Here is a 25500-nt window from a genome sequence, read left to right as displayed (position 1 = left end):
TTAGATATAAGTACTTTCCTCAGTGTGTGATTTCTCTGCAATCTTCTGCAAACAAAACTTACAGCAGCATGTCATTTCTGATGTATTTCAGTGAAGAGCTCATAACAGTTCTCAGTTTTTCTGATATCTCAACAGTTGCCTTCACCAACTCCACAACTCGGTCCAAAGTGTTTTGATATAGTACCCGAGCCAACAAGAACACATGGATGATCATGCTAGCCAACATAACAGTCTTCCAAGTGAGAAATGCATTGCTGATGTAACGAAAACACACAACAGATTTAGAGTCTGGAAGAAAAAAAAAACATTGAGACTTCCAAATGGATTTCTTGACAGCAGGGGTGTAGGACAAATTTTTGGACGTTGTGCATAGACATTCACTTTGGACAACTCCCTGCATCCACAGCTTTTCAGTCTAGTATGTCGTCCTAGTATAGTTGTGCCTCCCCTCTTATAGCCCTGCTTTACACTGACGTCTTGTCATCTTGTGCAGTTATTTAAGCCCACTAAAAATCATAAAGAAAGAATTGAGACAGGTAAAAGATGAAGAGAAAGATGATGCAAATATAACCAAACTGAGGAGAAAACACATTATTGCACAGAAAAGGAGACAAGGACACAGACTGTTTGGAGGGACTCTTCTTCAAGGCACCCCAGAGCAAAGTGTCACACAGCTGATGACCAGATTATGAAGACTTCAGCTGCGAGCGCTGCATCTCGTGGCATCGTGCCGCTGATTTTCTAGAGGCAGCCTCGTCACACTAGTCTGCACTGGCATCTCATCTCCCCACCGCTGCTCCACTGGTGAACAGTTCTGTGAATATCTCAGGCAGGAGATAGACAGAAAACTGTTCCAAGGTTTAAAAAAAAAAAAAAAAAGGTGTGTGCAGAACTCACCAGTCAACCTTGTAAATAAAAAACCTCACAGCTCTCGCTCCGAGTGACAGTCATAAAAAACCATCAGCAGGGATGGTTGTTGTTGTTGTTGTTGTTGTTGTGGAGAAGCCTTTTTCACGTCCGCTATTTATCCTGATGACCTTGAGTATGGGAACCTTCAAGTGTGAAAGGTGGTGTGTAAATTGTGAGATGCAGAGTCTGTTAATGGCCACAGAGTGTTTGGATCTCAGCCAAGCACAATGCACCACGGTTAGAGATAGACATCTGTAAGGTAGTGAAGACCGGTTCTTATATCATCATCATCATCATCATCATCATCATCCTCCTCCTTGTCTAGATATGTGAGTGGGGACTATATGTTAGACTGTAACTTGTCAGTTTACAGACGCAAACACACAGTAGTTTTAAGCAGTCTTTAGTGCATAGTGATAGTAGGAGGCGGTGGCACTGAAAAATTAAGGCACAATAAGAAGGTCATCAAAAGATCGATCGATAGATCGATAGATCGATAGATAGATAGATAGATAGAGCACTAAACCCATCAAGTGATGTCACATCCTTGCTGCGCCTCCCCTGCAGTCTGCTGGACCTGATATCTTTGAATATCCGCCCCCCCCCCCCCTTCGCTCAAAACTTTTTCCCCGGCACTGCCTTCAGTCGGAGCACCGGAGGGCGGTGGGTGTGATGCCGTTGAACGTGTGGTCGCCGTGCCGCCGTCGGAGCGCTCTCTCTGCGGTCGGACCACAGTAAAACAGTAAAACGAACGCGCAGGAGGTGAACAGCAGCACAGGAGCTCTATGTTAAAGGACTGCACCTTGGAGAAAAGTGGCTGCCCGGAGCCCGTCAGCATGCGGGTCCTGTTGAGCGTCCTGTATCCCGTCCTCTCCCTCACCATCTTCGGATTATATCCCTCCATGGTGAGTTTCTCACTCTTTTATAATCCTGCAACCTGTTTCATATCCGAGCCTTGGTGTGATTATTGCTCGCAATTAAAGGCGATGTTGCACTCGTGCTTGCAAGACGCGGTGCACGTAGTTTCTCTGCCCCGATACGTGACGGTTTTCTGTCACAGAGGCTGTCGCGCCAAACTTCACTCAAAAGTCGCACAGTTTAATACGGTCTCGTTTACCGCCAGGAACACGAAGCTGGCTGGACATGATTTGAGGGGCTTTACACACCCTTAAGGACAGGACTACACTTCGGCTGTATTGTTTTCCAGAATAATTATCTTCAACTGTGGATAATCAGCACGCCTGCAGCCCTCCCCCGCAAAGGTGGGCTGAGACACATGGCGTGAATCAAATCGAAAAACTTCGACAATGCAGTGCTAGTTGGTGAAATGTAAGTCGCGTCATTTCGTGTAGGTGTGCGAGTGTGAAGATAACATTCAAGTCAAACTGCGCACCAAACAACTGTGGCGCTCACACACTAAGCAGAAAGTCGCACCAGCGTTAATTCATTTCCCTGAAGAGCGCTGCGTTGATTTAATGTAAATCGGGGTTAATGCTGAACCACTAATTCTTTTTTTGTGGCTGATCGCCTTTTATCGTTCACCCATCTCGCCCACTTGTGGATCTCCTGGTTGGAGGCTAAATTGGTTATAATGCAATTGTGAGAGCAAGCACATTAGGCATTTCAGCATGGGATATCGATTGTGTGCCTCCAATAGCCTGGATGCTGATGCATTTCATTTGTGTCATATAATTATAGTCCAGCAGGAGCAGGGTTATGTCCCAGTGGCATAACCTCCCCCTCCCTCACCAAGGACCGTCCAAGGACCGTCCCCTGTCAGTGCTGGCTTTAGCCCTGTGCTCAGTCGTAAGCAAATCTGAGGGAAATAGAATTGCATGGGCAGTTTTGTTCTGGGGTAAAGATGGAATAACCGTGACTATAGCTGACAAGCCAAAGTCCCTTATGATTAATGGACAAATCAATGTGTTGCTCGGGGCTCAGGGTCTCCTGGTAGTGAGGGTGAGGGTGAGGAGCTTTCCACTCTGTCGGTGCTGAAACTTCACCATACAAAGCTCTCCGGCTATGCAGCAAATGACAGGAAATACGGAAATGTTACTCATTGTTTCATACGAAGCCTTCCAAACCTTTCTGAGCGGAGCGTAGTGCTGCTGATGAGACTCTACTCAGTTGCAGATAGTGCTTAATTCATACGGTTGAGATGCTTGATCCATCCATGTCAGGCGATTTAACCAATTAGTCCATGGACAGAAAATGAACTGATGGCAGTTTTGTTAATCGCTTCATCCTTCATGTCATTTAATCAAGTAGAGAAACAAAAGTCTCCTAGTTGCAGTGCAGCTCTTGAAATGTGAGGACGTGCTGTCTTTTCTTTCATGCGATTTCAAATGCCTTTGACTTTTGACTGGTGGTTATACAAAAAGGCAGTTGGATACCTTCAGTTTTGTTGTTTAAAAACACCTTACAGGTCAAGCAATTCAGTTAGACAGATGAGCAATAGATAGGTTGACCAGCATTGAAAAATAATATCACTGCAGCCGTATGCGTCCCTGGTCTACAGCATTTCGTTAACAAAGAGCTCTGGGTATCTACTCTGCCATTCCATTTATATTTTAGAAATACGTTTCTGCAGGGTTACCTCTGGTTACCGCTCATGACAATCATTCAGTTCGGTCTCTAACTTTCATCTGTTTGTGATTAAATCAATGAAAACACTACTGCCGTGGAGGAATATGAGAAGATATTGCTGGAGCAAGAGCTGCATGCAAATTGCCAGCACGTACGGCACCAAAGGCCTCTCTGCCTCAGTGTTTAAAAATGATCTGGAAAGGCAAACCTTTTATGGTATTACACTAAGCTGGAAATTATAAATCTGTCACTCACAGGCTGTCAGACCTTGTACACAGGGCTTTGTTCGTTTAAGGGAGAGGTGGCAGCCTCTACCTCTTGGCATTTAAGTTTATGTGTTGGTGCTGCCTTATGGGTTTTTTTTTTTCTCACAGGTTTAGATGAGCAACTTTAAGATAACCTTAAGATAACCCAGATCTTCTCTGGATAAAGTGGCTAAAGCTAGAGCTGATGGTATGGATTTTCACTTTGTCGTGCTGTGGCATCTGGTTAGACAGATATTACCTCTGCAGTGTACACAATGGATCCCTAAGGAGCCTTTGTGGGAAAATGAAATATTTGCATAGTGTAGTTTTCCCTTATGGTCTGTGCCAGCCGGGTAATTACACAGTGGCTGCTAATGGCACTGTGTAACTCTCATCATGATCAAAATGATGACTGGAATTTGTGTTTTATGATTACACATTATATGCCGCACCTGGAGGACGTATCGATTGGAGGAGAAAGACAGATGTAATAGACTTGAGGAGTCTGACGTCAGACCTGTGCCTTGGACTCAACTGCCCACTGAGACATTTCCTTTCATAGTCAGCTAATGGCTGTAATTTTGCCTAAAAATCCATTTTGAGATTTTTGCCTTGAATCACATTGATTTTATATGTTATATTTTATGTATTTTCAATATTGTCTGTCAGTATAACTGTATTTTATGACCTATTAATGCCAGTATGAAACAGGGTGTGATTTTTTGCACATCAGTGCAGCACAGTACCTTTTTATTACAATGTAACAATACAGTATGTCCAGATGGGGATGCTCCTTCTAACTATATTTGAAATCCAGTTAAAGCGAAACTCTCGCCAAAAAGCAACCAAGGCTTTATTTGGGATTGAATATGAGTCAAACCTTCTTGTGAAAGCATAATTATGACGAAAGAGGCACTTTTAAGATTTACTGTAGTTTCGGTTTTGGCCACATTAATTTTGAACGGGAGTGCATGGGGCAGGATATGCTAGCATCAAAATGGCATGGCAGACAAAAAGTGTCGATCCCTGAGTGCGACCTGACAGGCACGCTTGAGGAGCGGTTCACCATTACTCTCCTGCCTGTCAGGTCGCACTCGGGGATCGACACTTTTTGTCTGCCTGACAGCGACGCGCCGAAGCTGCAGCAGCTAACGTGAGTAGTTCAAAAACCTTCTTTTTCATAAACTCTGTGTACACAAACAATGTTCTCAATGCTCTTGTTCATGAGTAGAGACCTTAGTGATGCTACGAGCAAAGTTTCATGTTGTGTTGAGCCTTCTTAGTGTTCTAAAAATAGCGATTTTGATGCTAGCATATCCTGCCCCATGCACTCCCGTTCAAAATTAACATGCCCAAAACCGAAACTACGGTAAATCTTGAAAGTGCCTCTTTCGTCGTAATTATGCTTTCACACGAAGGTTTGACTCATATTCAATCCCAAATAAAGCCTCGGTTGCTTTTTGGCGAGAGTTTCGCTTTAAAGATACAAGTAGTCATGACCTGACATTTGTAACCAAATGTGTTTTTTAAAAGATAGAAGGATGTGAAGGAAACATATTTTGCTCATTTTTGGGTTCATAATTTTGTTTTGCGTTACTACTTCAATACATTTAAATACTAAAACACATCAGTTTTCTCATACTGTCCAGAGCAACAGCATTTCATCCCCCCTCTTTCTGAATTGCTCTGTTTTATCTGCTGTCTCTTTACTGCCCCGTCTCCTGAATACCCAGTCAGCTCTGATTGGTCAGCTTACACGCGCATGAGCCAGCGCCAGCAACAACAACAGAGAAGCTTTGCTAAATAAATTCCTGCATGCCAAACTAGCCCTTAGGCATAATGCAAATGTGTGACTTGGTGACATAGTGTGATGTCACGAAGTCACGTAATAAAAGGTGACACAGGAGGCGTTTGGGGAGCAGTGTTCTGTTGTTGTGGTCTTATACCTGTCTAACTTTCAAGGTCTTTTACATGCACAAGAACCTATAAAACGCTGACGGAAACAAAAAAAAAAGCATGATAGGTCTCCTTTAATGTATTTCAATATTAAAATCACCAATTGGTCAGAAGAAACCAAATAGTGCCATGTTGTTCTCTAGGATATGAAGTAATCAGGTCAAGATCAGCAAACAGGTACAAACTATTGTGCCTTCTCTTAGAGTACATCATGAACTTGAATCCTTCTTAATTTGTTTGTGCCCTAGCCGAAAAAAAAAAAGAAAAAAAAAAAAATGGTGTGCATGGCTGCACTGAACAAAACTCGAGTAACTGTGAATAATGTGGATGTTGATGAGCAGCTTCTCTTGGGGATTAGGCTAGTTACAGCACCGGTGAGATGGAGCTTTGTGTAGGAACTTGCTCTCTGTGTTAGACACTGTGAGTAGGCGGCTGCATGAGGTAGGTGGCGGGCAAGCGTATACACACCCACATGCAGTCGCACTCTAATCCACTTGTAACGTAAATGCCAGTTTTGCCAATTTACCAAGGTGCAGTTTCCAGCCGCAGTTCCAGTATTTCAGGTTTTGATCATGTGTGATTTAATCATATGAAACATGCTCACTGCTGCAAAGGTTGGGGGGGGGGGAAACCCTGCAGAGAAGATTTTACATCCCCGCTCTGATTCGACGCCCTGTTGATCGTTAATCATGTGAAACACAGAGAGGCGTTCTTTGAAGTTATTGTGTAATGTAGAGCTGAAGGGGCTCATCTGCCAGCCGCTGATTTTTTTGGGGGTTTTTTTTTTGCTTGTTTGAAATTCCTTTTCAGCTCCCATTAACATTTTATGTGCCTGGTACACTCAGGCTGGGTAGCAACATTTGTCTGGCACAGATGCCGTATTAAAAGAGGAGACTTTGCTGTGGGGACACACCTACAGTCGCACACAGCCATTCAGCGACGGTAGGAAAAAAAAAAAGCTGGAGGGTCTCATATCTCACATGGCTTTTTTTCCCACCGGAGGCTAAATTAAGGATGACACCCTCTAACTATATGTGTCAACACAAACAAAGCAACAGCTCGCCACACTGCCAGCCAGCAAAGTCATTAGTTGTGACGCTGCATGTTTCATGTTGGGCGCAGGGAGGGGGCTGTCAGACGCGATGGACTGGAAATAAAGAAAGTAAGTCCAGTGGTGATGGATGTGAATCGTTTATAGCAGCAGCGGGGTAAATATATGGCGCTTTGTGCTCAGACTTAGAAAAATGTTAGACTGTGTGAGCCTGTGTGAGGTTCTAATGAGTTTTTCTGTCACTTCATTTTGAATGTGTGCTTTAGGATGTGTCTGTTGTTAGGTGCGTGGGGCTGACACGTTTTTGTGAGCAATTCAATGGAGCTCATGTTTGTCAGGCAAATGAATTCATCCTGTTGATTAGTAATGCGACGTCTAAGTACTGACAGTGACAGATCACCACCAGTTACCTTTGAACAATTTTCTGTTCTGCTGTTCCTTGCTCCATTTTGCCCCCTTTCAAAGGCTACTATTCATTCTATAAAGACATCAGAGGTAATATTAATACATATAATGAAGGTTTTTTTTTTTATATAGACACATGATGAATACGACTCTTTAAAGTGACTTTCCCTTGTTTTGAGCTCGCTTCCATTCCCCTAGGTGAATGCATCTCAGTTAATAATAGTCTAAGCATAATTACAGGAGTTGAGACATGATGTTGAAACTACCAGGGGCATCGTTACGGCCCTCTCCCTCTGTTCCCCTTATGATTACTCTAATTACAGCCCGAGCGGTCTTTATATTGGACGCCGATCACTGCATGAGAGCTGAAAGGCTGGACTTGATAGGAATGAAAGACATTTGTGGTCTCAATAAATTTTATACTGTACTCAGTCAACCAGTGAGATGATTATGGGCTGCGCTTGTTAATTTCCTACCAGCAAAGATAAAATGTAGGCTAATATAACTTATTCAGTAGCTTTAAGCTGAGAGAGAGAGATAAGTACTGATGTTGAAGTAGTAGATCAGAGTTTAGTTTGATATAAGTTACCTAAGACTGAGGCTTCGGTATTTTTGTGTACTTGAATTTAGTTTTGTGTGTGTAGACCTGGCCAAATCCCCTGTGCCCCTTTGTTACTGTGGCTAAGCTTTCCATTTTGGCACAGTACAAATGGATTTTATGCTGATCGCGGTGACAGATATACAGCTTGAAATTTGTATTGGCATAATTTTTTTTTCAACAATTGGTCCTTGATGTCTGTTTTTATAGCCAGCAAATGTCAGTTTTCACGGCTGAAATGACACCTTTTGGCAGGAGATTTGATCTTCAAGATAAAGAAGCGAACGTCGGCGGGTTAAAAACTGGTGCTGTCAAAGGTACAATAAAGACATACTGTATTAAGTACTATTTATACGGGCTTATTTTAAGCCTTCAAAAATCTGATATTACATGTACTAAACTATCAAAAGTACAAGTAAGTCATATATATTTACATGTACAATATTAAAGTATACGACATATAAAGCCGAAAGCAAAAAATGGAAATAACTTGAGAAAGCATGGGTACCTCAGAAGTGCAATACATGAGTAAATGTATTTAGTTACATTTCATCTCTCATCAAAGCACAGTCTGGCTGACGTCTTAATGTGTCCAGCTGACTGAATCTTGTAAAAGCAGTCTTTATAATACACTTGTGGAATGCAATTGTCATTTGATTGTGGTGTACAGCTAGTTCCTCCTTTTATCAGAAGTGTCATACATGACAGTTTAAGATCCGTCTATTGTTCATTCTAATGGTGGTGGTTTAAAGGCTAGAGAAGCGAACTTGTCACTGGTTTAATTGACTGGCCTGATAAATCTGAGAGGGAGAGGTGAAAGGCGGCACTTGCCCCTCCCTCATTACCACCACTGAAGTGCCCTCGAGCAAGGCCCTTAACCCTCCAGTGGAGCTGCTCAGTGACCAGCAGATCAGACTGTGGTTGTACTTAATAGCTTCCAGGTGTTAATGTGTAATCCTGATACTATTTTTGAAAAGTATCACAAGAGAATACGTTTGTTGCTTGAAGGTGCAATATGTAAGAAGTGAGTGCTGACCACTGCTGCTAGTTAGCTCAGTTAGCGATGCAGCTAGTTTTCTTGACTGGGAGCGGTATGCTATTATGTAAAAGGATGAGCAGAGGCTAGCTGGAAAACATGCTAACCTTGAGTTTATTCTACCTTTGTTTTAAATGCTTGAATAACACTGGCTCGGTAACTGGAGCTCTGTAAACTTTCCCAAATACAGAAGAGCAGGACAGAGCAGCTACAGTGTCAGCATCCCTAACTCTCTTTAGCATCCAGGACTGACCTGCACGCAGTCAAACGTGGATGTAACCCTACAAACAAATATAGCTCATAGAGTTAATACTCAGTTATCCTCGAAGGTACAGAGATAGTAAGCCAGACACTCTGCACATTTAATAAATAATAATAATACATTTAATTTCTATAGCGCCTTTCAGGCTACCCAAGGACACTGTGGAACAAACAAAACAAAGAATAAATGGATAAACAAAAAATACATATGAGATAAAGAAATAGAAGTTGATTGATTTGATGGGGCTGGATCTAGATCTTATAGGCCTTATTAAAAAGATGGGTATTTAGGTCTCTTTTGAAAGTATTTGCAGCCCATTTTATCCATTCCTTACAATATCACTCTTGTGTATTTAATTTTGGAGAGGCTCGATAAAAAACCACCATGCTCGCACCCTTTAAATGTCAAGTATCACTCTGAACACAGCCCCGTGCACTCTGCTTCAATATATGTAGAGAAATCCAAAGCTAGACAGAACTGCTTCGCCTGGCTACAATTGTTAAGCCATGGTTGGACAATCACTGTTCAGGGGTGGGGTTTAGAGACGAATGCGATCAGTAACAGTCTAAGATGTTTCTTTTCTTCAAAAGCAAAGTGCTTCTTTCACACAGCATTTACACAGTTATAGCACCAATGCGTGAGAGGAAATGTGACCATTTCCACATTTAGCTGGTTAATTACTGTATATTTCTATTTCATCGTACTTTTATTTTAAGCAACAAGTACATGCACAAATTGTTGAAGTTGCTTAAAGTTCTTCGAAGTAAAACTATCATTAACTGGAGTTAAAATCAAAGGAAGCAAGTTTAAGGAAAGTAGTTACAGAAAAAAAATTGGAATATAACTTCAAAGAACCTCTGGGAATGCAGTGATCATACTAATGTGATGGTATCTAAGAGTTTAAAGCAGTATTGATGGTATTGCTTTACCCAGAGTAGATCCCATAAATGCAATTATTGTCTATTGCCCTGCTGAGCAGCAAGCAAAGTGAACACATACATCCGTAAGTTATGCATAATCTTATTTTCAGCACATTCTTCTGCTCCGACATCAGCGTGAAGGCTGAAGTGGAGCGTTTTTTTACTGCGGCTTCAACATCCCAACGTACTGACACCGCTACCGAGCATAATTGGGAGCAGGAAATTCAAAAGGTTGCTAAAGAGCAAGAAAAAAATCAGGTGAACCAACTTTGCTGCAGCATTTTGTGAAAAGTCTGCAGATTCGGTGGCATTAACATGGCAGAGATGTCCTTTTCCAGGAGGGGTAAGCTGTTGAGGGTTTCTTATGCCATTGCTAATGAGCATGCTCTCAAACACTTACACTGAGGAGCTGCCAAGACATGCGAATGTTGATGATACAGAATTAATTTGATCAATTAAAGGAGGGTTCTTATCATGGCACACTGCTCCACTAGAATCATCAACATAAGAAGTAAAAAAAATCTAATTACAGCGTCTCCTCAGGTAATGCTCAACACGAGGGTCCTTCAGACTTTCCGAAAAACACCAATTTTATCATCCCATGACTTCATTTTAGCTCCATCGATTTACCCTATTTACTTCAGTAACACTCCGGTGGTCAGTGTGGACACTTCTCTACGGATAAAAGCACAGAGGCACCCATCGCAGCCTGAGACACCCTCCACCTGACGGAGACGTAGCTTTGTGTTACAACACTGTCACTGTTGCTTAGTATTCTGCTTGTGTATGCATGTGCCATCCGGTGTGGCCCGGAGCTGTCCACTGGCTTTACTCCGCTGATAATGTTTGATGACTGTTTCATTATCGTCCTCCGCGGCGCTTATGACTGACGTGTCGTCTCGTTCAGTCAGAAAACTCATTGAAGCACACCCTAGTGAAGAAGCAGGAGGGTGTGAGCGAGATAATGCTGTAGCTCATTCAGAGACTGTCGAGGGCAGAATGTGCCGAGCTCCTGCGGAATTATCTATTCAATCTTCTCTTCGCCGGGGTCAAAAAAGGCAAGAAGGTGGCACGCCTCTAGGAAATTAATCTCTCCGCACGCCTTTCATCACAGTCACATATGAGACGAAAAGATGGCTTTCTCTACTGCTGTGTCTTTTTTTCCCCCTCCCTCTTTACCTCCGTGGCATGCAGCGTCTCTTTGTCAGTATCTTACTGCAACCTTTCTGGTCTCGGGATTACAGCTGCCAGGATTGCTGTTGCCGCCGTGTTTAGGGGTGTTGCCATTTGTCATTGCTGTCTTGGATGTCTGCATCAGTCTGGTTACAGAGCTGGCTGCACATGCAGGTTCATCTTCCCCTGCCATTAGAGCTAAAATGGTTACTCATTTAAGCAGCATGATCATCAGTTACTGCACCGACATGCGCATTCCACTTCGCTTGCCTCCAATACCCTGGTGGGTTTTTGTTTGGACAGGTTGACAGATGACTAGATAGATAGCATCTGTTTAGGTCTCTGTCCTGTGGCAGGCAGGACGACAGCATTACTGTGATATGAGATTTAGCTTTATTGGCGTCTCTGGCACCTGGATTTGTTTTGAAATGAATAACGGGGGATTTTTTAAGGTTTGAATCTCACACAGTGATTCGTCTAACCTGCTAATACAAGTTAAAAAAAACAAACAGATTTTCGCCAAACAAAGTAGAAACGGGACAAATGACCAACACTTGTTATTTATTATTAATAAATAATGTGAGAAAGTGGGAGATTGACAAGTTGGATGTTCTGATACTGTATGAAACAGACAGATATTTCCTCTGATCTTGTACCTCCATTCTCCTCTGCCAACGCCCAACAGGCCCCTTTTTTCAATGCAGCCTAACCCATTAAACATACTTAAATCTGCTAGATCCTGATTGTATTTGGATCAACATCAAATCCTACTTAGACAACAGCCACCTATGTACATACATTTTTTTTCGTCAAGATCCATGCCTTTTGTCAAGAGAAATGTTCAGAATTGACGAAAAATGTTGCAATATTAAAGGAAAGTGAGAAAAACACGCCTGGATCTGGCCTTTTATTCGGATCTGCACCAAAAGCTAATGAGGTCTGTTCGAGTCCAGCACCTGTCTGTTATCCAAGTGTCCCAGAAATCTTTTCAGTAGCTTTCCTGCTGACAAACCAACCAACGGAGGTTGGCGGAGGTAATAATGTCCATTTGTGCTGACCAAAATGCGTCAAAACTGCTATTGTCCATGGTAGTCAGTGTCAAACTCCCAAAATGAGGGCATTGTTGCATAGGCTGCACAGAATAAGAGGCAGATAGACTGAGAAAGGAGGCGAGTAATGGAGCTCCTCTAAAGCAGTCTCAAGAGCCACGCACACAAAGCCAGCGAGGGAGCATTTGTGATCCGCTAGCACAAATGTGGTCTTCTGAGCACAGGCCTGTGATGAACACTCAGACCCTCCATGCCGGGGACGTGTCTTTTGAGACTTTGGAGGCAGGAACGAGAACTAATGTCTTCCCTCCTTTTCGTGTCTCTCATAGACTTACAATTATGTCAACAGCAAAGTGCATAGGTAAATAACGACAGCCACTTTGAGAGCTTGTGTTTTCCCTCCCTCCAATATTGATGCTTTGAATATTTCCAGACAATTGCTTCGAAGCCCCAAAAATGGTATTCAGGACAGCCTTGAGGGTTGCTTAGAGGTATCCGTCCATTTGTTTGCTCTCTGCAGCTCCAGCTGCTTCTTTCGAGGGATTTTGTTAACTTTCACACTATGAATGCAGACTGTATTTATGACAGGTTGATTTCTACCGCTGCCACCGACAATCTTTTAATTTTTTAGTGCCAGCCTCTCACCTGTGGTATCCCTCTGGGGAGTTCCTCGCATTGCGAGACTCATAATGCTGCAGTATAGCAAATGGAATCAGCCTTCATGACAGTGGCAAAAGAAATTAGATCAAGAGACCAAGGCTATACACAGCAGGGTGGAGATTCGTTTACCGTGAAGACAGTCGGCCGGAGTATACGGGCCGCAAAAACAGTGGCAGATCCACGAAGCACTAAACAGATACTTGCTTGGTCCAGCCAGTTCTTGCATGCAGGGGTGCAAAGAGCAGCAAAATATCTTCTATGAAATTATAATTGCTCTGATTTTACATAAACGTATTCGAGCGAAGGACAAATAATGAGTGTAGAGAATGTGTGAAAGAATATAAAGCAAGGATAGAATATCCACAGAAGAAAACCTTCTCGTCAATCTAAAATTGGTAGCAACACAAGTAGAAGGAGTATGCAGGGCTAAAGGACAAGAAAACATTGACTAAACTTAAAATAAGAATTGAATTAGGTTTGTAAAAAAAAAAGTAAAGGAGGCAGCGACACATCTTATATCCCCTGTCCTTCCATCAGTGTTTTCAGATTGTGAATTGCTCCTGGTCAAGGGTATGTGCGCAGGAAGTGATTCGGATCTGATGACAGCAGCAGACTCTCCCTGACATCACTGACTAACTCAATCTCTCCATTCACATTCAACTCCCACATCAGCCCCCCGTGTCTTTCCCCCAATCACGCAAAAAGGTTGATGAGGGCAAAGTTAATGGTAAGTGTAAAGTAGCCAAAGTGAAATACATGAAGTGAAGTGATGGCAGAATCACAAACAGAAGAGGGGTTCAATTAGGTGTGTAATTGACAGTATACCTGTGTGCTGTGAAGAGCGTGAATCATATCTTCCACTAGGAGGAATTCATTATCTCCGTTGTTTACGCTTCTTAGGTGCACTGTTGACTAAGGATGCTTTTACCGAGAAATCTATAATTTTCAAAGTCAACTCTACCTATGTACAGCATGCCCGCTGTGAACAAACAGAGCTGTCCACCTGAATATGGACACCCATGGTGATTGGCCATTTGTGATAGAGCTCATACAGACTACTGATAAGAGAGTAGGTTTTAGCACTTAAACTGTAATTGTTACAACAAATGTACCTTTTTATTTTGCAAAAAGACGTTTCATTTTTTTGTCTTTTTCCTTCAGGTTCTTCAATTGGTTCCAGAAGCAAATTTTAAGTCGTAGTTCAGACCAAAGGTTCCAGATGAGACAAAACTAGGGCTGGGTATCACCAGGTACCTCGCAATACGATACCATCATGATATTTTTTCCACGATAACGATAATATCACGATACAGCGATTCTGCGATAATCGATATATTGTAAGAAATTTCATCCACGATACATCACGATATCTGTGTCACTGAAGAAATTCAGAATTTATTGACTGCACTGAATCCATTTCACAGGAATGACAAAACATTGTCAATCAATTTCACATGAATGACAGCCAAGTAAACAAAGAGTATATTGCACATTGTCTCTTCTTAACACACACACTGACTACAACTATCATTAAATATCTATATGTGTGGGTTTCAGAGCTACTTAAACCATTTTTTAAATTTTATTTGGTTGTATACCTATGTCTGAATAAAGATAAAGCTGTCCTTCGAAGATGGGTGGTGGTGGTGGGCCAAAAAAATAATAATTATTATTTTATTTTTTTTTACATTTTTTAATATCGATATTTGGCACCAGTGTATCAATAACGTACCTCAAGACAAAATATCGCGATATATCGTAGTATCGATATTTTGGCACACCCCTAGACAAAACCCTTTCATAAAGATGCGAGGGAAGGCTGCAGCCGTGTGAACTGACACGTTTCAGCTCGACTCAAGCCGGCTGCCAGTGTTGCCTGTGACTCAGCTTGTGCCAGTGGCTGGTGTTCGTATTGGTTATACTTTGTCGGCCAGATGACAGATACACTCATATGAGACAGACCTGTTAATGTCTGTAAGTCACATCCCCAAAGACTAAAGTAAACTCGTCCTGCAATAAACAACACATAAACATGTCATATAATGTCAATTATACATCCTTTCCTGTCATACTTTGTTGGCCAGATGACAGATACAGTCATAATATGCAGTACTGTAAATGTCACTCGTGGCTTCACTGAAGCATGAAAAGTTTGAGAGCTAATTCACAGTTCAATCAGGTCGTCTCATAAAAGTCCAACATTAATAGGCACTGGAAGTGAGACTGACCTTGTGTGCAGCAATAAAAGTAATAAAGCCATAATCATTCATTATAAATGGCTACTGGACTGTGTGATACTCTTTCAGTTAGTAAGTTATAATAGATCATTCATTAATTGAGGCCTGTTTTCCAAATAACGGGCCGATATGAGATTACTCTGTGGGTTGTTGGGTGGATACCATGACAATTGTACAATATGATGAATAGAAGCAATGTTATGGTCATTTGTCAGGCTGTTTGGGATGCTGTCGTATCACTCTTTGCTATGTTATTTCCGTTATTCTGTCATTGTTTTATCCTCATGTCATCCTAAGGAAGATATCCATGTTCAAAGGAGTCCTCAGTAGTGAAAAGGAAACAAGTGAAGGAATCGATACTAACAGACGGATTAAGATGTAAAAATATCTTTCAGTTAATTTCAGCTGAGAAACATATGGAGACAGAATTGCTGTTGTCGTCTAGGAAACGGAAAGAGGTCAGAGCGGTTATCCAGAAACCACTTTGAGACGAAAAGTTTTGTAGTTTTATAACATAGCATGGCTCATTTACTGCACTGAAACACCGTTATCTGTGTAAAGGTTTAAAGAAGACACTTTTAAAAAGATTCTTCAGGAAGTGAGAGTTTATGTTTGCAGCAATTTATGTAAACAGAAACTCTTGACTGGCCTGGTAAAATGTACGTGTTTTTTTTTTTCATGGCAAGTCTCGGGTTTTATTGTGCACTGAAAATTCACCAGCTAATATCTGTGGCGCCGTTAAAGGTTTTATTCACTCAGCCCGAAAGTGGGAGGCTGTGGAGCCGACCGAGCACTCTGAGAGCTGTGATGTGATTTAGAAATCATCCAGAAAGTCAAACAGGAAACAAACAACTAATGAGTAGATGTTAACAGGTGAGTTTTTTTGCCGGGATAAACAGGGGATCGGTAATATCTCGGATAAACTAGTTTGCTTTTTAGAAAAGGTTAATGCATCCGAGCGCTTATTATATAAATGGCATTTTTCTGAAAAACACATTTTGAAAACATGACGACGTGGCCTCAGCGCCACACGACCCAGGGGAGCGCCGCGTTTTTCTGGCTTGACAGTAAACATATTGAATGCTGGCACAAAAATATTGTCCGTTGCATCTTCGCAAGATATTGATGACCACTGTATTTCAGCCTCCGAAAGAAACCACGAGTCAAACCCTGGCAAAGAGAGATCAGGGGGAAAAAAAAACACAGAGGAAACATGAATACATCTTCTTGGCAACCTGTTATGTGTTCGTGTGTGCAGTACATACTGCATGTATCCACTCATGCTTTTCTCTGTGTGTGTGTGTGTGTGTGTGTGTGTGTGTGTGTGTGTGTGTGTGTGTGTGTGTGTGTGTGTTGCGATGTGTTGCCTGTGCAGGGAGCAAAACAGCTCTGAGCTGCTGGATGCAGTTTGGTGAGGATGATTAATGACTAGACTTTGGCGCGCGGCTCTGTGAAACTATTGTAGCCTTGAAGCCGGATCCTCTTCTTTTCTAATGTAGTGAGAGACAGAAAAATATTGACAAAACTAGCCTTCGGTTCATCAACATCACCGTTGCTTAAATAAATACAACGTTATTAAGCCGCAACAGGTAAAACATGCTGTTCCTCGTGTATGATGTAGTCACACTTTCGGCTTGATCGACTGAGTTATGACAGCCAGCGCCCGCATAGAACGGTTCATTCATGTCTTTGCTGTCGTGCGTTACTGAGTGATTTTTTAATCAATAGATAAACATTAGTGAGACGGATTGTGCCGCAAATGCCGTCTTTTTGACTAGCCCTATTTTATTTTGCTCCCCTGTTTGTTTTCCTTCATTCTCTCCTCAGCACACGTCGGTGCCCTCCTTGTCTATCCCTCACCTCATCTCATCATCTTATGCCTGCTGTCTTTGTACCTCTCTGTCATGATATATCCGCCTGCACACCTACTCTCCTGCCTCTCTCTCCATCTCCCTGTAATTGACAGTCAAGTCCCCTTTCTTCTTCTTTGTCAGCATTGTCCTCTTTTCTTTTGCGTTTTCCAGCTACTGTTTACATACATAGCGCGCGCCCCCCCCCCCATTCATTCCCTCTGTTTGTTTGTATCCCCCACCTCCTCCAAATTTACCTCCTTTTCCACTGATATGTCACTCGGATTATAGGGGATGACAAGGTTTACCAGCGGAGTCCTTGGTGGCAAAGCGCATGAATATTTATATGAATACAAAAGCGTCTTCGGGCTTGCTTGTCTGTTGTTGCTTGATTGAAGTTTCAGCTAAATCTCTGTATTGCTTTAGAGTGCATGGCCGCAGGTCCTATGAATAATTGACAAAAAACACTTGAACTTGCTTTAAGTTCCACCAAGTTCATGTCTTTAGTTTTCAAAGTTCTACAAACACTTTTCCACTCCCATGGTGAACCTAGAGCTTGTGTTATCACATCTTCTTACCTGGTATCCAGCTCTTATAATACATGCATGTGGTAACCTCGCGTTAACCTTAGTTCCGTGGCCAAGGAGCATTGAATACTACATTAAAATCTATTAAAATGACAAGACAATAGAGTGGCTCATCTACGACGATTATCTCCGTAAGATGCAAATGCGATGTGCGAGAACGAAAAAGTTGCCAGGCGGAGCAGGTGGCCGGTCCTTCAAACGTCGGCATTGATATGCTGTCCGATATGTTGCACAACCATCGATGCCTTTTTAACAGGGACGGAAAAACAGAAAAACACTTTACCTAAAGCTACAGTACTTAATACAGTTTAGCTATCAGCTGTTGGTAATCTGCGAGCTGAGGGGCAGACAGTTGTGCACATTATCCATCTGCATGAGTTAAGTGAACTATTTGTCACCTTGATTTATAAAAAAAAAAAAAAAAAAAGGAGAATTTGTCAGCAATTCAGATTCCCAAATGTTTGTAATAACGGGATTATCTCAGCAGACTAGCACTAAAACATACTGGTCTGATGATGGGAGACGAATTAGTGTGTTTAGTCATAGCGAGAAGCAGGGTGTTTATCAGTGTTCAAAACAAAGGTATTTTGCACACTTGAGAATATGCATCACAGATTGATTTCATTGTAAAAACACCGCCGACAAACAGTGAAACAAAATGAGATCAACAGGCGCCTTTGTCACGCATCGAAAGGCTCTGATTGTCTGTGCTGAAAACACCCAGGTGGACATCTTCGGCCCTTGTCAGGAGTGATGCTATGACGCTTATTCGAGTTAAGGTCGCTGGCTTGTTTATACTTTTCCATCCATCTCTATTCAAAAATCTTTCTAACGTCCTTCAGTCAGTGCTGAGTTAAAAACACAGAAGAAGAAGAAAAAAAAGAAACGCTGAGGCGAACTAGTGTCCTGCCAATGGGGAATTTCATCAGCAGGTTGAGCCACATCTAAAAAAAAAAAACAACCTGCATATACACGCTTATTTTGATGTGAAAGTGGCCTCACTGATATGAAGAGTGAAGAGTGTACAGCTGAGTTGTGGTAGGTGTGTCCAAATGAAACGCACCTATAGCAGCATGTCTTTGTCGCTACATTACTTCAGGCTAGCGGCTCGCCAAGGAGAACCGGTCTTACATACGTACAAAATCAATAACCTTAATGTTTACATGTGTTCGTTTGCATTTGCAGACTATCGGCCCAAAGGAGGGCTGGCAGGTGTACAGCTCGGCCCAGGATGCTGATGGGCGCTGTATCTGCACAGTGGTGGCTCCGGAACAGAGCCTGTGCTCCAGGGATGCCAAGAGCAGACAGCTCCGCCAGCTCCTAGAGAAGGTAAGCAAATGTAATAGGGCGATATTTACCTCCCCAGTGCGTGCACACACACACACACAGACAAACACACGCCCCTGTTTAAGATGAGAGCGATGAGGGAACAAATCGCTTTACTGTCCTTGAGGAGTGTAGTACTCCTAATACTAGACGTTTTATCGCGTGCCTCTAACACAGGTGCTCTGCTGCGAGGCTCTGCCACGCTTGCTCTTTTTCAGCAACTGCCTGTTCACATTCAAGCACACACGGGCCCACCAGGGACAGCCCATCAAAGTGCCTTTCAATTAGTCCCAGTGAAAGGAAAGGAGGAGAGAAAGACGGGCATTATCTATTGTAAAGTTAACTATACTATCCTGCACTGTACTATTCTGTGCTACTAAATGGCTTGTAATTATTCCAGGTGCAGAACATGTCTCAGTCCATTGAGGTGCTGAACCTGCGGACTCAGAGGGATTTCCAATATGTCATGAAGATGGAAAACCAGATGAAGGGCCTGAAAACCAAGTTCAGACAGATTGAGGATGACAGGAAATCCATCATGGCCAGAAACTTCCAGGTAATCCACAGCCTCGTTTAATCAAAGCCTGGTTTAATCGAATGTTCAATCAATCTTTTCTATTTAGTTTTTTATATATATATATATATATATATATATATATATATATATATATATATATACATACCGTAAATGTTCCTATGCAACATTGATTTCTCCAATGTTATTTACACGAAAAGCTTAAGTTATTTTGTAGGGCTTTTTTTTTTTGTTAAAGACCTTGCATTTGTCCACTTTGTTACATTTCATTTTAATTCGAAGCAGGGAGCTAGACAAACACTAGGGAAAGAGGGCCCAGGGTCAGATTCAGACCCAGAAAAATCAATTCACTTTCATTCTGCAAGCCAGATATTCTGGCAACATTAAGAATAATTCATGACATTAAGTTCACAAAACACTGCGTTAGTGGGAGTTCTTCAACAATGATCAGCCAGTGGAAACTGCCAGACTGGCTTTGTGCAATAGCAACATCAGTTATGCCATCAACATGAGACTTCAGGTCCCCCCTGAAGCTACAACTTGTTACACGTTGCTCTTAAACAAATGGGATACAAACATTTGTCATCTTTAGACATGCTGATAAGTGGATCTGGTTACATTTGGACCGGCGATCCAGGCTAACTGGCGAAAGCTTCATATTTACTGGACTGAACTGGGAGGAGTACACAATCTTCTTGTCGGACCTTCTCTGTTTTTTAAACAGCTGACAACTACCCAACACAGTCTTCCTCTACTTTTACACGCACTTGTATTGTACTGAATTATTTTAGAACCAATACTGCAGTAAGAATTTTACCAGCAATGTAAATGCCCATATTCTGAGCCATATCCGACCTGCAAGTGGGTCTCTTTCACCTTCATGTGGTAGCACATCTTTAAGAGAAGCCAGACTAAGAGCGGGAAAGCCAACAGACATTCTTTGCAGCGTGCACAAAAATATTCAAAGGCTCTCTAATTCAGAAAGCGCTTACATCTTTGGGTGTTTATGAGGCTGTTGTGCAGCTGCCGTTGGCCTGTATGGATTGCACTGTACAGCTGGTATGGGAGCACGAATATCTCTGGTGTGGCAAGTTGCAAGTCACTGAATGAGCTGGGAAAATAACTGCGTGGAACGATCACTAGCAGGGCAAGGACATCAGAATAGAAAAAAAACATGCTGAAAAAAATAAAAGGATAGCTACTAACAAATCTGAGGGAAAGCTGCCCCCCTTTTTAGATGACCCTGGTAGATGTATTGTGGATGAATATATGGTTTCTTACAAGCTGAAAGGGTTTTTAAATCCAGACAATGAATGAATGAGTGATGTGCTGCTTCATGGTCGGCTGCTAGCTCCATTTCGTTCTTCATACAGCAGATACTATAGAAGGTCAGTCTTCATTTCAAATAACAAATAGCACTAGTACCGTCACATGGGACTGAAAATGCCATGCATGTTAGCATGGAGCATTGGAGCAACAAGGACATATGTAAGGGTATATATAATTCTTATTCAGTTACTAGTCATCCAGTATGTAAGTGCATTCCGCCCATACCGATTCTTAACATTAATGAAGCTCAGCCTGCTCCTCTGTCAAGCAAACTGTAATTGTGTTTGTCCCTGACCACCGCACCTACCTACAATCCTCCACCTCTCTCTGTTTTCCATTTCTGCCGCTGTCGCTGTCACTTCTGCAGGAGCTTAAGGACAAGATGGACGAGCTGAAGCCGTTGATCCCTGTGTTGGAGCAGTACAAGATGGATGCCGCGCTCATCTCGCAGTTCAAGGAGGAAATCAGGAACCTGTCGGCAGTGCTGACTGGCATCCAGGAGGAGCTCGGGGCCTATGACTACGATGAGCTCTATCAGCGAGTTCTGCGGCTGGACAACAGGCTCCGCAGCTGTATGGGCAAACTAAGTGAGTGGTCAATGCATATTTGAACATACACCGTTTCCTACTGTCTTGTTAGAGAGAGCACTGACAGTGGTACTTGCAGTAGTACTAGCACAAGTCGCACTGCGTTATAGTATTTGCATGATGTCTTAAATTGTCATAGCAAGGGCCTTTTACCAAACCATGGAGGAAAATGTAGATTTAAACAATGTAATGGCCTGAGTTCCTTGTGGTAATTGACTTTAAGTGTGTTCATTAAAAGGCACCTATGTGAAGCAGGTTACTTTTGAAGCCTGCTCTCAGCTGCTGTGATGCTTTTCTTTGTTGTTCTTCTCTTACATCCCACACTACAATTTGTTTCCTTTGGAAAAAAAAAATGGCTTCACCTCGATCTCATACCAGTGAAGGAAAGAAGTGATTTGTTTTTCTTCTTGAGGACTGTGTGGTGTATTTACAAGACTTTGGTCTTTCAAACAGTGCAATGTTGTACAAAGTACACAATCTTTTCAAGAAGGCCTCTGAAAGCAGCATACAATAACCAGTTGCCTCGTAATGGGCAGAGAGGGGGCTGTTTGTGGACCTAACATCTACAGCCACAGCCTCCACTAATTCTACAGTAAAGTGCAGTATGTAGACTATTAATTTGTCAGCTGAACATTTATCAAGTGTGTTCCCTGCACAGTTATTTTCCTTACAGTGGCTAAATAAGACCGCACATTAAACAAAATTAAGGAAAAACACTAGAGATTATTGTGATTTACATTCAAGTTTCTATGAATGGTGCAGCTTACCTTAGATGCACTGATGCTGCACTACATTTTCCTTTTACTAAGATTTAATATGATATAATTTAAGACTTAATGTCCAGGCAACTCATTTTGCTTTAACCAAATATGTTGTACTCAAGCAAAGAGAAACCCAGCTGATAAGAATAAGATGCTGATGACACCTGAGGTGTGTATATTGCCATATTTTAGGTGCATTTAATGAAAAATAATATGGGATAGGCATGAGAAAGCTGAGTTGCCTTGCCACAAACAGCAGCTGCACCATTACGCTTCAAGTTAAATAAAGCAGCTCGCTGCCAGTGCTATCTTAGTATGCACGGAGGGCACACTCTCTGGTGGCACAGGCATGAAATTGGCTTGAGAAATCTAGTTAGAGACAAAAACCACCACAGCACATCTTATCGCTGCATTTCTTTATTAACAGCGTGTGGGAAATTAATGAAAATCACTGGACCTGCTACAATAAAGACATCTGGAACCCGGTTTGGGGCATGGATGACTGATCCTCTAGCATCAACCAGGAACAACAGGGTGAGTTATAAAAGCGGGGGAGTGCTTTCCAGGGTCTGTGCTGTGTGTACAGTATCATATCCATGTTGTGTTTACAGAGTCGGCAGCTGATCATGGGACTGTTATTATGGAGGGAGGTTTGATTTTAGCTGTGCTAATGGGGAGTGGATGTTTTCCGGTTTTTATATCTTAAAACTCTGTTTCTTTTCTTATAGAATCGTGTCAATTATTCAAAGATTCCCTCCGCGTATGTATTAAAGGGTAATGCCACTAATTTTACACATTAAAGTGTGCTCACAGGTCTTGGAGTACAACTGCACTGAAAAAGGTATGAAGCCTTGTGTGGCTCCAGAGGAAGCTGAATGTAATCTGATGCATAAAACTCTAGTGATGTGACTCAGTGGTTAAGTTCCATTATGGGTAATGTAGGCACCGGATATTGCAGAACCAGAGATATTGCCTCTTTTATTCAATACGTTCTTCTTCCTTTTCAGAACTTGCCCTCAACCTTAGCCACAATGCAACTTGGCAATGAGTTACATGGAGGCAATTTATCAGATTACCAACAGCTTCCTCCTAAGCCACACAAGGCTTTATACACACTCAAAATGGGTAAAATTAGTGGAGTGTCTTTTCATACATAAAAAATATGTGTGTGTCTGACATGGTTTTGCAAAAAAAAAAAAAAAATATGAAGCCCTGGGTAAGTTAAGTCAGGAAGACTTTCTTCTTGGCTGCTCATTCATTCACAATTTTCTGTTACTTTCACTCTTTCCACACTATTCCAGTATTTTCAGTGAATCCAACCAGCTATTGCCACGATTTAAATCAGTCAACCATGTTGTTGCTGTCAAACCATAAATCTGTTCTGTTCTCTGCTGTTGTAAGCGACCCTCCTCCACTCCAGAGTCCATGTCATCACATCCAGATCTTCAGCCATTCATCTTCATCCCATCACCACCACCAGTATCTAGGTTTCATCGGCTGGGTTTCTGCACTTATCACAGCTTTACTTTCCCTCATATTTCTCACCTTATTGTGCACATGGCAATAAAAATATTATTCATTCACTCAGAATAAAGTTTCTTCAGGATTGGCTTTCAGACTGTTTGTGATGTCACAAATCATGCTTGTAGGCTGGCCTCTAAAATGTAAAAAACAGCTTGCTAGTGTGAAACTCTGCACATGCGTCATTCCCTACAGTGAAGGTCAAACATAATTAACACCTTTAGCTGGAATGGAACTTTAGAATTTTATAGATTAGATATAGGTTATTTTTGAAGGTTGACGTGTGTTTATCTGGCTATGTCATGTCAGTCTCTCACTACTATTTTTCTCCGTCCTCTCTGCTGTAGGTCTGGTATATGGACAGTTACACCAACAGCAAAATTGTGCGGGAGTACAAGACAACAGATGACTTTGTGACTGGAGTGGTTTCCCGAACCTACAGCCTCCCATTCAAATGGGAAGGAACCAATCACATGGTCTACAATGGATCGCTTTACTACAACAAGTACCAAAGCAACATTATTGTCAAGTACAGCTTCGAGACAGGCAGTGTGCTGGCCCAGCGTGCTTTGGAGTTTGCCGGCTTCCACAACATGTACCCATACACATGGGGGGGATACTCCGACATCGACGTCATGGCTGACGAACTGGGAATGTGGGTTGTGTACGCGACCAATCAAAATGCTGGAAATGTCGTCATCTCCCAGATCGACCCTGACACCCTGCAGGTCCTGAAGACTTGGAACACTGAGTACTCCAAAAGGAATGCAGGTGAATCCTTCATGATCTGTGGGACGCTCTATATCACCAACTCTCACCTGTCCGGAGCAAAAGTTTACTACGCGTACTCTACGAAGACTTCAACTTATGAATACATAGACATTCCTTTTCACAACCAATACTTTCATATCTCCATGCTCGACTACAACGCCAGAGAGAGAGCACTGTACGCCTGGAATAACGGACACCAGGTAATATTTAATGTCACCCTCTTCCATGTCATAAAAACTGATGATGACTCTTAAACACACTTTTCCTATCACAACTAAAGCACCATCATTTGTGATACAAGGACCTCCTTATTAACCATGTTTTGTCAAAAATTGGACTATATATTTACTTGCCACTACTTGAACTTTTCTGATTTGTGGCTCTGGATTCTTAGCTGAACTGAGCATGGACACCGATGACTTGATACCTTACTGGAAAAAATGTCATACATTTGTACACATTTCCTTTGCTGCTGATCAGACTGGTATGCCTTATTTGCGATGTATTGGGTCTGTCTCAGACTTTTGATAGCTTTTGCATGAATGTCCTAATTTTGTCTGCAGTTATTTCATACTGTAAAATATAGCTCTGTTTTTGTTGCAAATCAGTTTTGCTAAACTGAATTTCTGTCTCTTTGAAAGTCTATTTACAAGTATTTAAAACTTAAAGGCAACTTCTCCTGCGTATTTGCTACAATGTAAAGTGAGCGGATATAAAAAAGTCGCCATTCCTTTGAAGATTGGCCTGTAAAATATTGGTGTTATGTACGTCTCTGTGGAAGAACATTTGTATTTTTTATATATATATAAAAAAAAAAACCCATTGGAGAATATCTGTGCATTTTCATTGAAATTAAAATATTGTACATTTCATTAAAATGGTTTTGGATGGTAACATTATCTGCCATGATCTGGTTGAGAAACACTTAGCTCCCTGGGAGCTGTTCTATGAATTTTGCCTATTCCAATAATTTAGTCCCCAAATGGTAAACGGTAGAACAAATGGGGCAGGAACACAAGCTTTATTAATAGATGCTGCAATCACCTCCCCTTATCTACCAAGGGATGAAGAAGTGACCACGGATGGCAGCAACAGACTGACCGTTAGCTAAAATGCTACACAGTTAAATTGTTCCAACAGCCAAAC

General features: G+C 41.9%; 1 protein-coding gene across 1 annotated transcript; it reads left to right on the top strand.

Moving 5' to 3' along the window:
• Positions 1-1502: 1502 nt before the first annotated feature.
• Positions 1503-25232, top strand: olfm3a (olfactomedin 3a). The gene is made up of 6 exons (XM_030397528.1): positions 1503-1814; positions 18710-18853; positions 19251-19406; positions 21082-21301; positions 22490-22596; positions 23931-25232. Exons 1-6 carry the CDS (start codon positions 1695-1697, stop codon positions 24606-24608), a joined length of 1425 nt encoding a protein of 474 aa, XP_030253388.1. The 5' UTR covers positions 1503-1694; the 3' UTR covers positions 24609-25232.
• The last annotated feature ends 268 nt before the right edge of the window (positions 25233-25500 follow it).

This window comes from Sparus aurata, chromosome 19 (assembly GCF_900880675.1).
Source record: "Sparus aurata chromosome 19, fSpaAur1.1, whole genome shotgun sequence".
NCBI lineage: Eukaryota > Metazoa > Chordata > Actinopteri > Spariformes > Sparidae > Sparus > Sparus aurata.
This window is presented reverse-complemented; position numbering and strand designations above follow the sequence as displayed.